Here is a 17,765-nt window from a genome sequence, read left to right as displayed (position 1 = left end):
GCTTAGGGCTATGGCAAAGTACTGTTTGAGCGGTGATATTTCTTTTTTTTTGTATTGGGTGCTGTGGATCTCTCCCTGTCACCTGCTCCAGTCTTGAGAAGTGTGTAGTGTGTAAAGGTTAAGACATATAGTTGTGCAAGATCCAAAACGGGCTGGTCACTAAAGGTTTAAAATCTGTGGATGAATTTAAAAAAGACAATTCCTAAAGACAATTAGTAATTATTAACAGGGTTTTAAAATTGCCCATGCTATTTTTGAAAAAAATAAATAAATATATCCCCACAATATTTCTACTCATCCACGGCCTGCTATTTATGCCTGTCAACCATCATTCATTATATGTCTATTAGCAATATAATGGTGCACCAACTCTCAGAAGCAATTATTCTTAAGGTATACAGTCCACATTTTCTAAGGTACTTAGGACTAAAACACTTTATTTTTTTTCTTTAGTGCTGCAACCCTGTGAAAGTGATTAGAATATGTTTAAAAGATAACATTTTGCATGGACTCCATCTTGTATGGTAGGCGTCAATTTTGGATCGTTGGAATCCATCTTTTGGTCTGAAGGAGCCATCTTGAGATTAATAAGTAAAAAGTAATATGTCAGCAGATGTCCTGAAGCAATTCTATGTTATGTGTTCTTGAATTGAATGTTTTATTACTCTTGTGAGGAGCAGATCAAATAGCCTTGGCCGAATGAACAATGGCATTGTTTACCATGAGGGAAGGGGATTCAGCCCTCTGTTTAAATGATTTAATCTTATCTGCAGTCTCCATTCTCTAGTGAGATAAGAAGTAGACAAATTAACTTGTGTCTCTGAAATGTGTGTCCTTCCCATGGGACAAGGTTCAGGCAACCTGGGGCTTGGAGGGTGAAGAATTATTATAATGCATTGAAATATTCTCATTGGCTGAATCAGAGTCATTATCATATTGTAGATGATTGGCTGAAACCAAAGCCTACACCTTTCCTGTCATTATACTTATATACTTGTTTGGATCAATAAATCGCAGAGAAGGATTTTGAGCATACAAGCATGGTCTCTTGTGTCATCTTTTCTCTCAGATATATATATCTATTACCTATGATTTGGAAACTGGATAAATCACTGGAGGGCGGGTATCGGTTGACATACCCATTACAAATTTCAGTCTAATATATTTTGGCCCATGATTGCGTTAACAAACCCATACTATAAAATGACGCTGCCAGACAAAGGTCTACTTGCCTATTAATAATGAAAAGGCTCTAATCTCATAGACTTTATTTAGCAGTATCCTGTCACATTTTACTTGCAGGTCCTAGTACAGAAATGTCATATACTTTAGGTAAAATATTTGCAACATGAAGAGCATCTACTTAAAACTAAAGGGATAACGTGTGACCTTTATTAACACCAGCATAATCTTAATTGATTTCACTGAATGTAATGCTGCATTAATATGGTGTCTGGGGTCTTCTCTTTATCCATGCTGCAATCTTTGGTAGCTCCTTCACCCTTTTCTTGAGAGAGAGAAGCTTTGGGTAATCTTTGGCAAAGCCAGGTTGGTAATGTTCTAAACTTTCACTGCAGGTGTCCCAATAGAGATCAGCCCAGGTTACCTGTTGAGAGATTCATTCTGAGAATTAACATTATACAATTTATAAAAATGACTCCGACTCGTTAAACAGCCATCTAAAATGGGTCAGCTATTATTGTGCAATAACAAATACATATATGCTATTTGGAAACATCTGATTTATGTTTACTTTTTTTTATATATCACAGTTGGAAGTTATTTTTCCACAGATACTGCAATACTAAGTTAGGCAATGTTCCCACATCCTGTATTTGTTGCAGAATTTTGATTGTTGCAGAACATCGGTGCAGATTCCACCAAGTACAGTACAAGGTATGTGAATGGGGTTTTCATAAACTCCATTCACTTACAGCGTAAAATATCTGTAGTGAGTACTAGACATGCTGTGGATTTTCTTTTAAACTTGCAGTTTTATTTCACTTTCTTTTTTTACAGTGAAAATAGGAGTACATCAGAAAATAGGTATATTGTAAATAAGTGCAAGAAGGCCAAAACATGGGCCTAAAAATTGTAAACATGTGAACCGTAGAAACAGTGCAAAAAGGTGGCTTGGAGAGCAACAAAGTAGGATCCTAAGCATTTTACTAGTGTAGGTGGGTAAGCCAGGGCAGTATAGCACAAAGATCACTCAACTAAAAGGAAGGGGAGGGTGGAGAAAAGTGGGCGTTGTTGAGTTTGCTCACAGGAACATGGTACAACTCCGTGTAAGGCCTTATTCAAACGATTGTATTTCACGTCCGTGTTAGGCGCGTTAAAACAACGGACGTCACACGGACCTATGCAATTCAATGGGGCCATTCAGACATTGCTTTTCACGCTACGTGTGTCCGCTGTGTGAAACTCACTGCATGTCCTATACTTGTGCGTTTTTTGTGCATCACGCACCCATTGAAGTCAATGGGTGTGTGAAAATCACAGAGAGCACACGGACGCACATCCATGTGCTGTCTGTGATTCACGCAACAGTTGCTAAAGAAATGATGAGAAAAAGCAAAAACACCCCATTCATTTGTTTTGCTGACGTAAAAATTAATTACATATGCGTGTAAAAAACGCGGATGTGTGCCGTACACGGATGTCACGGAACTGCAACGCCGGAAAACGCTGCGTTCTTTACGCGCGCAAAACTGACACGTTCGTGTGAATAAGGCCTAAAGTTGGCAATTGGGTGGTTTTTTAAGGAAAACTGCCCAATTACATACCAGCTGCTATTTAAGAGACCATTTAAGGTAGTGGTTAAGTACACAGGAATAGGTGAAAAGAGAGAGGAAAGAAAAGGATTGTTTCCGTTTTCATGGGGGGGGGGGGGGGAGACCGGGAGGCCGCCAGCACAGAACCTGTTCCAGTGACCAGACAGGGAAACAACTCCGCTCCGGAGGCAAAATGGGTATTCCGGACATAGTCAGTCTAGTGGCACCATATTAACTGAAACTTATTCACTCTCTGAAAAGTCAAGAGACAGCTTTTTTTTTACTGATACTGCAATTGTTTGTTTCACAGCTAGAAAGATGAAAGAAACTAAAGCATGGGACTAATGGGGGCATGTTGGGAATTTTGTTATTGAGAAGGGTCTTTCAGGTTTTGTTTTTTTTCTTTTTAAGTAAGTAGTGATTGGTTAGTATTAGAAAATACGCATGCACCCAAAACCTCTGTGCTCTAGAGCAATGCCTCCATATATCAAGCATGTTCTCCTTTACCTGGCATCCTCGAAAGCAGTGTGGAGAATGCCCCGGGACCAACTAAGCTATATGGGCAGGGGTCAAGTGCCACCTCGTAAGATCATTGATGCTTGAAACCTATATCAAAGTATTCAATAGCACTCTAGTACTGGAAGACCAAATTTGTGACCATTCTGCTTGAGGCAACTCCTTGCCCACGTGCAAACCTGCAGCAAGAGTGGGCTTGGGATAGACATGAGTATACAAATGAGATGGTGCCAGGGCTATGAAAGCTCTGACGACAATGCTGTTCAAATTGCATTAGTGCAAATAGTAGGACCCTCTGAGCAGAGAGGAGAGAAAATGTTCCCTGCTGGGCAAGGAGAACTTATTCTGCAGACCAGGGAAGGGTTTAATTCCAGATACATTTAGGCAATGGTTTACTTTCGTGAGTCACCCTACCAGGCCTGAGGTTGACCCAAAGCTGGAAAAGGTTCATAAGAGGCTGGGTTGAGTGATGAGCAGAGATTTAATAGCTAGCAAAATATCATCGGCAAACACACAAATTGTGGGGTAACCAAAGCTATCTCTATTTCTTGAATATTAGGGTCTTGGCGAAGATTAATCACCCGTGACTCGAGGTATAAAATAATGAGGGGGGAGAATTTTAGCTAGTAACTAAGAATCTATGTTTATTAAGGATATTAGACGGTAGTTGGACCAACTCAAGTGATCGGAATTAGGTTTTGGGATCATAGAGATAGACACACTTAATGTTGTGGTGTTGGGGACATCCCTGTGCCTAGGAGAATTTAAAAATTTAGAAAGGGGTATGGAAAAAACAGAGGCATATTTTTCATAATACAGGGTGGTGAAGCTGTCCGAACCTAACCTTTTATTGAGTTATAACATTTTAATGGCAGTCTCTACCTCTTCATGTGAAATATCTTGCCCTAAAAGATTAGTCGACCCGGAAGGCAGGGGTGGTAATGGGGTGGCAGAAAGAACATATTCATTTGCAGAGAGGTCGGGGGTAGCCTGCTAAATGCAAAGTGGAGACAGGGGACGTTGAAATTCGTGCACTATTGACTGTAGGTTGGAGGTTGTGTTTCCTGCCTGTGTGCGTAGTTTAATGGGGGGGAGATCGTCAATAGTGGACACCTGAGTCGGTGAGCCAAGCGAGAATTATTAAGAGTATAATAACGCTGTTGAGAATAGCGGATAATCCACTTGGCTTTCTCAGTTAGGCAGAGGTCTATTTCAAGCCAGGCCCGTGCCAACTCTTGCAACATGATGTGGATTTTCAAATCGGCATGTCCTATCTGTCGCAGAAATGCTGTGATTTTCAATGCGGTTTTCATTTATTGCTAAGCAAATCGTGAAATCTGCCGCTATATGTGCAACAAAATCTGCAGAAAACATTTAACTCTTTCTCGCCCCATGAAACTACGTCATGGAGCGGGGGTTTGAAGTTTGGAGTGGGTTTTGTTGCACATATAGCTCCATACGCTGTAGGTTTCAACTGTGCATCACAGCTGACACGTTGCTCTAACGGCCAGGAACAGAGATCGTTCTGTTCCTAGCCGTTTAACTAGTTAAATGCCGCGGTCAATAGCGACTGCGGCATTTAAACCGTTAGAAGCCCATCGGCCGCGATGCGATCGCGGGGCACTGATGGCTGTCATGGCAGTCCGGGGGCCTAATGAAGACCCCAGGACTGCCTTCTGTCTGCCTCTGCTAAGCCGTGCCTCCAACAGGGCTTAGCAGAAGCCCGTAAAAATGACAATATACTGCAATACATTAGTATTGCAGTGTATTGTACCAGCGATCTAACGATCGCTGGTTCAAGTCCTCTAGGGGAGCTATCAAAAATTTTAAAAAAAAAAAGTTAAATACATTTTTCATGAGTGTAAAAAATATATAAAAGAATATAAGTTCAAAAAAACCATTTTCCCACAATGTAAAAAATTAACTAAATTGGTATCGCCGCGTCCGTAAAAGTCCGAACTATTACAATATACCATTATTTAACTCGCACGGTGTACCCCGTAATTTATTTTTTTTAAAACACCAGTGATCAAAAAATTGTATGTATCGAAAAATGGTACAAATAAAAACGACAGCTCGTTTAAAAAATAAGCCCTCATACTGCTCAATCGACGAAAAAATAATAAAAAGTTACGCCTTTTTTCTAACAAATAGTTTTCCGTAATATTTTTAAAAAAACGTTATAAATGTGGTATCCCCGTAATCGTATTGAGCTGCAGAATAAAGTTGTCGTTTTTACCGCACGAGGAAAGCCATAAAAACAAAATTCAAAAAACAATGGAGGAATTGCAGTTTTTTTCCAATTCCATCCCACAAAAAAAAAAAAAACAGTTTCCCAGTACATCATGTGGTACTTTAAATGGTGCCAATAGAAACGACCAACTACCACCCCCCCCCCCAAAAAAATAAGGCTTCACCCCACTCTATTGACGTATAAAATAGTTATGGCTCTTGGAAGGCATGGAATAAAAAACGGAAATGTCTGGGTCTTTAAAGGGTTAATTGCGGAGAGGTCGGAGGTAACCTCACATTCCTAGGGTCATAACTTGTTTATGTCGAATTAGCAGTACGAGGACTAGTTTTTTGTGGGACAAATTTTTCTTTTCAATGGCACCATTTTGGGGTACATATTGAATTATCTTTCATACATTTTTTTGGAAAGGAATGGCAGAAAAAACAGCAATTCTGCCATTGTTTTTTGAAGGTTTTTTACGCCGTTTACTGTGCGGTAAAAATAACATGTTAGCTTTATTCTACAGGTTGGTACGAATGCGGCGATACATATAGTTTTTTTTTTTTTACCTTTTAGCACTTTTGCACAACAAAACATGTTTTATGGAACAAAAGTAATTTTTATGTCGCAACATTACGATCCATACATTTTTTATTTTTACATAGCTGTAAGTGTATGAGGACTTGTTTTTTGAGGGATACGTTTTTAAGTAGTTTTTATTGGTACCATTTTTGGGTGCATATAATTTATTGATTAGCTTTTATAATGTTTTTTTTTAAGGGGGGTAAAAAATAGTGTAGTACTGTGTAAGACTGCGTCCACATCTGCGTCAGGGCTCTGTTCCGACGTTCCGTCGTAGCTTTCCGTCGGAACGGAGCCCTGACAGACACAAACGGAAACCACAGGTTTCCGTGTCCATCACCATTGCTTTCAATGGTGACGGATCTGGTGCAAATAGTTTCCGTTTGTCTCCGTTGTGCAGGGGTTCCGTCGTTTTGACGGAATGAATACATTAGTCTACTACGCTATTGATTCCGTCAAAACAACGGAACCCTTACACAACTGAGACAAAAACGGAAACGGTTTGCACCGGATCCATCACCATTGAAATCAAACCTATGGCTTCCGTTTGTGTCTGTCAGGGCTCCGTTCCGACGGAAAGCTACATCTGAACGGAGCCCTGACGCAGATGTGAACGCAGCCTTAGCCAGTAACAATATGCAATGTTAAATACTTTTGTGTCAAAAAAAGTCTAAAGTATTGTAGGTATTATTGCCCCGGCTTATCTTAATGAGGTATCACCTCATGCACTAATTTTCTTTGTGTTACATCTTAAATGTTGTGCTTTTTTCTAAATCATTCATTTGTAAACTAGCCTGAAGAAGGAGCCTGTGTGCTCTGAAAGCTTGCATTTATAATTGTTATGGTTAGCCAATAAAGGTATCATACCTACTATACTTTTGTCTTTTTTGACACAAAAGTATTTAACATTGCATATTTTTAAGGGGGGGGGGACGACATAAAAAAAACAATAATTCCGCCATTGTTTTTTTTTTGTACGTTTTTCTTACACGATCAGTGTGGATAAACTTTACATTCATTAATTCAACATTAAAATTCCATGGCAGTAAATCATGACAGGTCAGGAGATTAGTTTACGCGTTTCAGACTTGCGTCCTTAAAGGGGTTTTCCAGCCGCTAAAAATTGATGGACTATCCTCATGATAGGCCATCAATAGCTGATGGGTCAGGGTCCGACTCCCAGGACCCCCGCCGATCAGCTGTTTTGAAGGGGCCACAGCTCTTGTACAAGCGCTGCTTCCCCTTCATTTTTTCTTGCTCACTGCAAGTGAATGTTCGACACATTTAGTGGTGATTCACAGGTATTGCAGCCTTTTCTCGCATTGAAGTGAATGGGAGAACATTCACAGTGAGCAAGTAGAAATGAAGGGGAAGCAGTGCTCTTAAGAGCGCTGCGGCCCCTTTAAAAACAGCTGATCGGCGGGGTCCCGGGAATTGGGCCCCGACCCAACAGCTATTGATGGCCTATCTTAAGGAAAACCTTAAAAATCCTAGTTCAAGAGTCTTGTGGCTAAAATGTCATGTGATGTGACCAGCTGATCCACTGTCATGTGATGTGATCAGCTGAACAGCTGTCAATAATTAGCTTACATTTGTTTCACATATATGTTGTAAGACGTACACTTGTTTATCTTGCAATACATGTAAAGGAACAAAGAATTAGACCTCTATGAGACCTCTATGACTATCTGCGGTAAAAAAAACATGTCGGGGGAGCATTGCATGCTTTTTAATGATTGCCAACTAGCTCTTTCCATTTTCCATAGGATTCGATCTGCGGACGCATCCAAGAATAAATACATATCACATGACAGGCAATAGACACACTGTGTTTTTCCTACTGCCTTGTACAAGGATCGATTGAGCTATTACAGAGCTATTGGCAACTCATACGTGTTTGTGTTTAAATATAAACAATAAAAGTCATGTTTTATAAATAGGATACAAATAATTACTTTAAGTACAGTAGGAAAATAGTATTTTGTTGCCATTCTGAAATCTGTTAGTACTGTTGAAGATTGACATCTATCCCCTAGCCACAGAATAGGTGATAAATGTTTCATCAATGGGAAACCCAATGCTGGGACCCCCACGATCACTTGAAGGGGGTGCCCAGTTGCCTGTACCTCATCACTGCACGCCCCGTGCGGAGGAGCTCAAATGGAGGGTAGTCGAGCATGCGCTCGCTGTTCCATTCAATGTTTATGGGACTGAAGCAAATGTCTGAACATTGCAGTCGACTCTCTCTGTCAGTCCTATAGACTTATAATGGAGCCGCAGCGCACATGCCCATCCGCCACTTTATTTAAAGTTCTCCTCATTGCGGTCAGGCAGTACAGAGGAATGAAGGGCTCATGGCACCTTGTTCTAGTGATCTGTGCTGGTTCCAGTTGTGGGGCCTCCAGCAATAAGACATGTATCACCTGTCCTGTGGATAGGTTATAAATGTCATTCTTAGTATAACCCAAGTCTGGTCTGAGGTCTGATTTAGTACAAGGGCTCTAGTCTAGGGTCTGAATTGATTAAGGCTGGTCTGGGGTCGGATTTTATTTAAGGGTCTGGTCTGGGATTCAATGCCTTTCACGTTCCCATCCTGCATTTTCTAGTCATGCAGCTGATCATGTATGTGGTACGAGTACATTCTAGTTGCGCTTCTGTGTGCAGGGGTGGGATTCAGCTAATTCTCTGCATTTCTGCCAAATGGGTTGTTAAAATAGCAGCCGTATCGCAGAACCCAAGAGAAGTATGACCAAACCCACATAAGATGATTTATATCTGTCCTCAGGATGTGGATACAATTAATTAAAAGAAGTAGCAGCAAGTACAAGGGAGTCCTAGGTTCCCTAACCAACCAGCCTGTGGCTGGCAGCCCTATTTTAGTTGTAAGCCCGTGTGATGAGATCATGCCTCATTGAGGATCAGGGGCACTTAATATAGGTGGAGTTGTTTTAGTGGACTCCAGTATGTATGTACAGTATGGCACTATTTTTGGGCTACCTGTATGTATGGCACTATTTTAATGGGTACTATGTGCAGCACTATTATAGAGGGCATTTTGTGTGACACTATCTTAGGGGGCACTATGGGAATACTATTTTAAAAAAAATTGTATTGTAGCAGTAGCAGCAATACACAGTATTAGGGTTAGTAGCAGGCACCATACTGGGACAGCAGCAGCAATGGTATTGGGGGCAGCAGGCAAGCACTTTGTGAGGCAGTGACAGTGGTAAAGGGAGCAGCAGGATGATGAGTTTGCGTTGTTAGTGCAGAGATGATGAGAAGCCAAAGACATCTGCAAAGAAGAGATGTCGTCACGGAAGTCTGGGCCAGATGGAAAAGATCCCTTACTTAGTTGCAGCTGCACAGTTCTCTCTATCTCATTCCTACATAAATTTTTATGATGAGTGCAGGGAGGGAATAAGAAGCTGAACCATCAGTGTTCAGCTGAGAGGGGAGTAACCACTGAACCCCAGATATGAAAGATTAACCCCTTTACTACCTCTGTATTAGGGGGCAGCAGGCTAGCTCTACTTCAGGCGGTGACACTGATAAATTGGGCAGCAGGATGAGAAGTTTGTGATGTTAGAAAGTGCAAAGTTAATGAGGAGCCAATAAAATCAGGGCGGCAAACTATGCAGCGACAACTGGTGGCTGGGAGAAGTCGTCACGGCTGTCTGGGCAGGATAGAGAAGAAAAGGAAAGCATCCAGAGAAGACATCACCTGTCAGTCACTAAATATCATTGTTTAGTCTGCCTTTGACTGCAACGATGATGGGTCATACCCTTCTTTCAGCATACTCTTACTCTTGATCAGGCCATACCGGAGCTGTAGTTTCACAGGACTCAAAGTATAAGTATTACACCGTCTTCATAATTATCTCTACTGATCTCAGTTCTGGTACCTTATTTATTAGCTGCGCTTAGTTCTGGTACCATATTTGTGAGCTGGGTATAAATCTGGTATCGTTTTTAGGAACCAAGCTTGATTCTGACACAGTATTTATGTTCTGAGATTGTTTTTGGTACCATATTGATCTAATGTGCTTAGTTCTAGTACTGTATATACAGTGCATTTGGAAAGTCTTTAGACCCTTTCACTTTTTTCATTGAGGTTTGTGCTTAAGTAAAAATCAAGTTTTCCCCCATCATTCTGCACTCAATACCCCATAATGACAAAGTGAAAACAGAATTTTAGAGATTTTTTGCAAATTTATCAAAAATGAAAAACTTACATTTTGCATGGACATAAGTATGCTATGACACTTAAAATGTATCTCTGGGGGCCTCCTATTTCTCTAAATCATCTTTGAAATGTTTCTACATCTTGATAAGAGTCCACCTGTGGTAAATTGATTTGATTGGACATGATTTGGAAAGACACACCCTTGTCTATATAAGGCCTCACAGGTGACAATGCATATCAGAGCAAAAACCAAGCCATGAGGCGAACTGCCTGTGGAACTTAGAGACAGGATTGTGTGGAGGCACATATCTGGAGAAGGGTACAAAAAAAAAATATCTGCTTCACTGAAAGTTCCCAAGAGCACAGTGGCCTCCATTATTCTTAAATGGAAGAAGTTTGGAACAACCAGCAATCTTCCTAGAGCTGGCTGCCCCACCAAACTAAGTAATCATGGGAGAAGGGTCTTGGTAAGAGAGGTGACCAAGAACCCAATGGCCACTCTGGCTGAGCTCCAAAGATCCTGTGTGCAGATGGGAGAAACTCCCAGATGGTGTAGCACTGCTGACCAGACATGATTACCTTCCCAATACCATCCCCACAGTGAAGCATGGTGGTGGCAGCATCATGTTGTGGGGGTGCTTTTCAGCAGCTGGGACAGGTAGACTGGTCAGGCTCGAGGGAAAGATGAATGGAGCAAAGTACAGAGATATTCTTCATGAAAATCTGATCCAGAGTGCTCTGGACCTCAAACTGGGCCGAAGGTTCACCTTCCAACAGGACAATGACCCGAAGCACACAGCCAAGACAACACAGGAGTAGCTTAGGGACAACTCTTTGAATGTCCTTGAGTGACCCAGCCAGAGCCCTGACTTAAACCCAATCAAACATCTCTGGAGAGACCTGAAAATGGCTGTCCACTCACGGTCCCCATCCAACTTAACAGAGCTTGAGGGGATCTGCAGAGAAGAATGGAAGAAAATCCCCAAATCCAGGTGTGCAAACCTTGTGGCATCATACCCAAGACTGGAGACTGTAATTGCTGCCAAAGGGACTTCAACTAAGTGCTGAGTAAAGGTCTGAATACTTATGTCAATGCAATATTTTAGTTTTTCCTTTTCAATAAATTAGCAAATTACTAACATTCTGTTTTCATTTTGTCATTATGGGGTATGGAGTGCAGAATGATGGGGAAATTTTTATTTTTTATTTTACCACAAGGCCTCAACATAACAATATGTGAAAAAATTGAAAAGGTCTGAAGAATTTTCGAATGCATCGTATGTACTGAGCTCCGTTCTGGTGCTGTATATATGTACTGAGCTTAGTTTTAGTACTGCATTTATTTACTGAGCTTGGTTCTGGTGATGTATATATGTTCTGAGCTTGGTTCTGGCGATGTTTTTATGTATTGAGCTCAGTTCTGGTACTTGATTTATGTACTGAGCTTGGGTCTGGTAGTGTATTTATGTACTGAGCTTAGTTCTGTTGTTGTATTTTTGTACTTTGATTGGTTCTGGTGTTGTATATATGTACGGAGCTTTGTTCTGGTGCCGTATATATGTAGAGATTGTTCTAGTGCTGTATTTATGTATTGAGCTTTGTTCTGGTACTGCATTTATGTACTTTGCTTAGTTCTCGTACTGTATTTATGTACTGACCTTCGTCCTGGTACCGTATTGATGTACGGTGTTTGGTTCTGCTACCGTATGTATTTACTGTGCTTAGTTCTGTACCGTATTTATGAATTGAGCTTGATTCTGGTACCATATTTATGAATTAAGCTTAGTTCTGATACCCTTTTTATAAGCTAAGCTTGGATTAGGTACAATATTTACATAATGAGCTTTGTATTGGTACCATATTTGGCTGTTCAGAATAGGTCCTTAATAATTTTCATCTCCAGGTCCACGTGGCCCTTAATCTAGCACCGAGCTCAGCTTTAATTTATTAAACTGTTCCGGATAAAAGAAAGCTGCACTGGTATTGGTTGCTATGGGCAGCAAGGCCAGTTTTAATGTTAGACAGTTTTGATAAATGATAACTTTTGTTTTCAAGTTGTATTCGCAGTTGATAGATTTTAGGCTCTTTCAACCTTACCACTTGCCCAGTATAAATTTTCTTTTTAAATGTGTACAGAATAGTTCTTTAGAATTAAAAGAGTAATTAAAAGTGGACTTACATATTCACCAGCAAACCACTTATTGTTTCCCAATTCCTTCTCCAAACCAGACAGGACGGCCCCGCCACATTTCTCAACGTACTCCTTCATTGCCTAAAGAAATTCAAACATCTAAGTTTGCCGGTCATGTTAAAAAATATAGACTTAATATATAGCACTAAGCTTTAAAAGGAAAGTGTTAAACAGTATTGCATTTTTAACTTTACATAAGGCAAACTATATCTATGTGTATATTGACTGAAGGCATTGGGGCAAAATCTGGTTAAAATTTGGTTGAATTTGGTTGATTTATTACACGTTCAGCTTTTTCATACTATGGTCTGCTTATCTGTGCATCTCAAAGTTTAGGACAAAGATCTGTTTCTAATTTCCCTGCTCTGAAAGCAGAACAAGTAAAAGCACAAATTGACCTTTTATTCAATGATGGTATACATTCCCAAAATGTCTTTAAGATAAAACTGTTCAGGGGTGCGTCAAAGAATTATAGCAAAACTTGGAAACACTGCTCCCTTTAAGCTGTGCGGCAACACCATAGAGCAGCTCAGAAGCTACCCCCCCCCCACTCAGACAAAGTCTGCTCCTGTGCAGTCTCCCTGAGCTGCCCCCTTAGTTGCAGCTGCAAAGTTCTCTCTATTTAATCCCTACACGTATCTCTATGATCAGTGCAGGGAGGAAACAAGAAGCTGGACCATCAGTGTTAAGCTTTCTGTTACAGCCTGGACGATGCTCGAGCCTGGAGAGGTGAATAACCACTGGACCCCAGGTATGGTCATTGTCAAAGAAACATTTCAAAATGATATACAAAATCAAATTGACATAGGGAGTTCATTAAAGAACAAACAAAAACAAAAAACACAGCTTTCCATTACATACAATCAAACAATAAAAAGACAAGTCAAACAAATGATGCCGTCTAAACAGAGAGATTCCAATGGAGGATTGAGAGGACCAATAGACACAGGTAGGTATTTACCAAGTAAAATGATGACAAAATCATCAGGAACTAATGGCTAGTGTGTCGGTTGGCTATCATGGGCTGCCATATTTTGGTAAATTTGTCCGGGCATCCTCTAGCTTCATATGTAAGCTTAAAAAAGCTTAGATTGGCATTAACCGTGGAGATCCACACCTGTAGCGTAGGAACCTTAGGATGCTTCCAATGTGTGAGAATGGTTTACTTAGCATAAAACAGGAGTAATACTATAGGTGATCTAGAAGCCACAGAGTGTACAAGTTCCCCTACTAACAGACCCTAGGATTTAACACTCTTGGGTGGCCCACTTTAAGTTCAACGTACTCCATGATTTTTGCCCAGAAGCCAAAGATGACCGGACATTCCTAAAACATATGCAAAAAAGAGCCATCAGCTCCAAGACAACGAGGACATGTAGGGAAGGCTGACCTTCACTCTCCATACAATTTAAAGAGAGTATAATGCGCTGTACATTATTATTTATGCAATGATCTTCTATATCACCTGGCTTAGAGGAACAGTGCCCACATGCCGGCTTAGAGGAACAGTGCTCACATACCTAACTGCCCTGCTCACTAGCAACAAAAGCTTATTTTTGTTTATGAGTGGTCTGCATTCAGTTCACAATTTCTCTCTTTTACGCCCCTTCCATTATTCACAGTGATTATTTATGAATTGTGAGTGCAGATGCGGCCCATTGCAATAGCTAGTCTAGGTACTATGGTAGTTATGTCCATGAACCAATTATCCACATGCATTAGAGATATTTGTTTTTGTAAGCTAAACCTGCATTTATCAGTCCAGAAGCAAATAGTATCTCACATTGGCTCCTAGAGAATTGATAACAAATGCATACCCGTTCAGCTTGTATAACTGATATTTTCCTTTTATATAAAACCAAAATTCAACCATACGCTTCTGGTTTGGAGATACACAAGCTCATAATTGAAGTTCTGTATAAGTAATATTCTTTGAATCGCCAACTGATAAAGGGCGACCAAATGAAAACCTATAGAGCACCATTCATAGAAGTCCATGTCAGAGCTTCTCAATCTTTTTCTACTGGGGCCTTGCCAGCCAGAACATTTTGATGCCTGAGGCTCACAATTGATTGCAGTCTTTACAAACATTTTTTTAAATGACCTCAATTTATCTTAACATATGTCTCCTTAACTAGTAGAGCATTCAAATATGAAGAAAAGGAGTCAGTTATTTTGCTAAACCAGAGATTGGTGCAACCATGGAAAGGCATGTGCTGTATATATATATATATATATATATATATATATATTCACTTTTGTCAAAACTGCCTCCCCAGCTGCGCCTCTACAAAAACTGGGGGCACCTTACCAGTAAGACCCCCCTCACAGTTTGAGAAGTACACAATGTAACAAAAGTTGAGACAGCACCAGCCCAAACTATCCATAGAATGCACGTCTGCTAAAGTGGGATGGACCTCAATCCCAACCAAAGAAAATAGTAGAAACGGCATCCTTACACAAAAAAAGGTTCTTTATTGTGCCAAAAAACGCTTCCATACAGACAGCGGCAATGTTTTGACCCAAAATGGTACTAGAGCCTTTGTCAAGCTCAGTAGCTTGACAAAGACCCTGCTACCATTTTGGATTGAAACGTTGCTGCGGTCTGTCTCGATCCATTTTTTGGCACAAACAAGAGTCGTTTTTGAGTAAGGATGCTGTTTCTACTATTTTGTTTCTGCTCTATACTATGTCACAAAATAGTCTATAGCCTTTTGATTAGCTGATGAGGAGCCGCAGAAAATTAGATTTTTATGTGGCCTACTTGCTGTAGCTGAAGATTGTTCTGGCTTTTGGCACAAGTAATGAAACACATAATATCCAATATATGAACTTGCTCATCCCCAAACCAGAGCTACATTTTCAGAACTTTCTTCGTGATATTACCTATGCCAACTTACTTCTTCCTTTCCATGCAAGATGACAAGTGAAATTGAATTAGTTGCCATGTGCAAAAAAATTAATTTTTTCTTGTGTTAGTATTTTATGCTACTTTGAAGACAATTGGCAGGAAAACCACTGTACTCCCACAAAGTCCTTCATTAAATGAAACGAAAATGATATGGGATTATCTTGACTGACAGGTATATAAATTGGTAGGTACATAGTCAAGAGCACAGGCAGGAATATCCTGCGACATGAATGGTAGGGAATTGTACTGGAAACAATTAGCAAAGGCCAATTATTAAGGCTCATGGGGGATACTTGAATGGAACCCAAATTTCGATACATTTTCTTTTTAACATTTTTAGCTAATAAAGTTAGATGTCGGTCTTCCATTAATGAAGCCCTTATTGTCATTAATTTGCTTTGTTTTTCATATCAACCAAGAAACTAAAAAGCATATTAAAAATAATGAACAGTAGTGAATATTTAGTAGCAGTAAGTCCAAATAAACTGGGTCTGTTTAGACGTTTCAACACTTATTTGGGTTCCTTCCTCAGTTGAAGCGAATAATAGTAAAATTCCCTAAACAAGTTGGCATGAAAAAGGTTGTTTAACCTCAGACATCTACTGTAATGAGCTTCAGTACAAATACCATCGTCAAATATATATATATTTTTTTAAATGTCTCTCGATGTTTGCTCTAAGATTGCCAATGGTTTACTCCAGTTGTCAATAATTATATCCACCTTCTGTGCATCTGTAAAGTTGACGTCTATGTCCAGATCATGCAGCCCCATCATTCAGCATCTCTTCTGCCATCCTGCTTCTCATGCACAGTGTTTTTAAATGACGGCTCTATGACTCTATTGTAACCTGATTCATGACCTACTGGATAAGAGCAGGAAGGCTCTCCCTTCTGCACTATCCCAAGCTCAGCTGTCTTGCTCCTATCTAATGATGTACCATATTCTTTTGTCCTCTTATCTCAAAACTGTCTCAGGAAGGAAGGAATAGGGAGATAACGTTCTTCTACAATGTATTGGCATTTTTAACGAATGTCTTAAAATAAGAAAAAATCCTAGTACTCACCTATCCTTTCCCCCTTGTCATCCAGCACTGACGATACGGCGGTCCTCTGCGTTACTGTTTACATGCAGGCACCATGTGACCGCTGTAACCAATCAGATTGATCATCGGTGCCGAAAAATGTTTATACATGACCGCTAAGCTTATGCTGCCTACATGTAAACAATCACCTGGAGAGCTGCTATAGCGTCAGTGCTAGATCGATCGCCTGGAGAAAGGGTTGGCGAGTACTGTTTTTTGGTATTTTTTAGGACATCAGCGTTGGCTTTCCGTTCCAGGGTTTCGACGGAGGTTTACGTCGGGTGATCCCCGCAACGGAAAGTCAAACTGAAACCACAGCTTCCGTTTCAGTCACCATTGATATGAATGGTGACGGAAACATTGCTAAAGGTTTCCGTTCGTCACCATTTCGGCAGGTTTCCGTTTTAACGACGGAATCAATAGCGCAGTTGACTCCGCTATTGATTCCTTCGTTAAAACGGAAACCATTCGATTATTAAAAACACTGGTGAGTGCCAGCTGTCTGTGTTTTTAATAATCACATTGTTTATATTCATTTAACTTTTAACCCCTTAACCCCTTAGTGACCAGCCCATTTTAGGCCCTAATGACCAAGCCATTTTATTCGTTTTTCTATAGTCGCATTCAAAGAGCTATAACTTTTTTATTTTTTCGTCTACATAGCTGTATGAGGACTTGTTTTTTGCGGGATTAGTTGTACTTTTTAATAGCACCATTTTAGGGTACATATAATTTTTTTATTAACTTTTATTAACTTTTTTGGGGGGGATTATAAAAAAAACCTGAAATTCCACCATTGTTCTATGCGTTTTTAAATTGACGCCGTTCACTGTGTGACGTAAATAACATGTTACCTTTATTCTATGGGTCGGTACAATTACGGCGATACCACATATGTAGAGGTTTTTTATGTTTTACGGCTTTTGCACAATAAAAACACTTTTGAACTAAAATTATTTGCTTTTGCATCGTCGCTTTCCAAGAGCCGTAACTTTTTTCTTTTTTCATCAATGTAGTGATTTTTTGGGCTTGTTTTTTGCGGAACGAGACGTAGTTTTGATTGGTACTGTTTTGGGGTGCATGGCACTTATTGATTCATTTTTATTATGACGTTTTTGGGGGGCGATGGAAAAAAATTGCAATTTCGCCATTGTTTTTTGCGTTTTTTTTACGGTGTTCACCTTGCGGTTTAAATTACACATTAACTTTATTAATTGAGTCATTACGGTCGCGGCGATACCATATATGTGTTCTTTTATTTATTATTTACATTTTTACTAAATAAAACCACTT

General features: G+C 40.0%; 1 protein-coding gene across 1 annotated transcript in view; it reads right to left on the bottom strand.

The window, feature by feature from the left end:
- Window positions 1-1,253: 1,253 nt before the first annotated feature.
- The window catches only part of HPGDS (hematopoietic prostaglandin D synthase), a 79,692-nt gene continuing 63,180 nt past the window's right edge, over window positions 1,254-17,765 (bottom strand). The window contains exons 5-6 of the mRNA XM_075860658.1: window positions 12,468-12,560; window positions 1,254-1,606 (exon numbers count right to left, since the gene is read on the bottom strand). Of these exons, the coding sequence (XP_075716773.1) occupies window positions 1,442-1,606; window positions 12,468-12,560 (258 nt within the window). The 3' untranslated portion in view covers window positions 1,254-1,441. The remainder of the gene's footprint in view (window positions 1,607-12,467; window positions 12,561-17,765) is intronic.

Source organism: Rhinoderma darwinii, chromosome 1, assembly GCF_050947455.1.
Source record: "Rhinoderma darwinii isolate aRhiDar2 chromosome 1, aRhiDar2.hap1, whole genome shotgun sequence".
In the NCBI taxonomy this organism is placed as follows: Eukaryota; Metazoa; Chordata; class Amphibia; order Anura; family Rhinodermatidae; genus Rhinoderma; species Rhinoderma darwinii.
The sequence above is the reverse complement of the archived record's forward strand: the minus strand, read 5'-3'. Positions and strand labels throughout refer to the sequence as shown.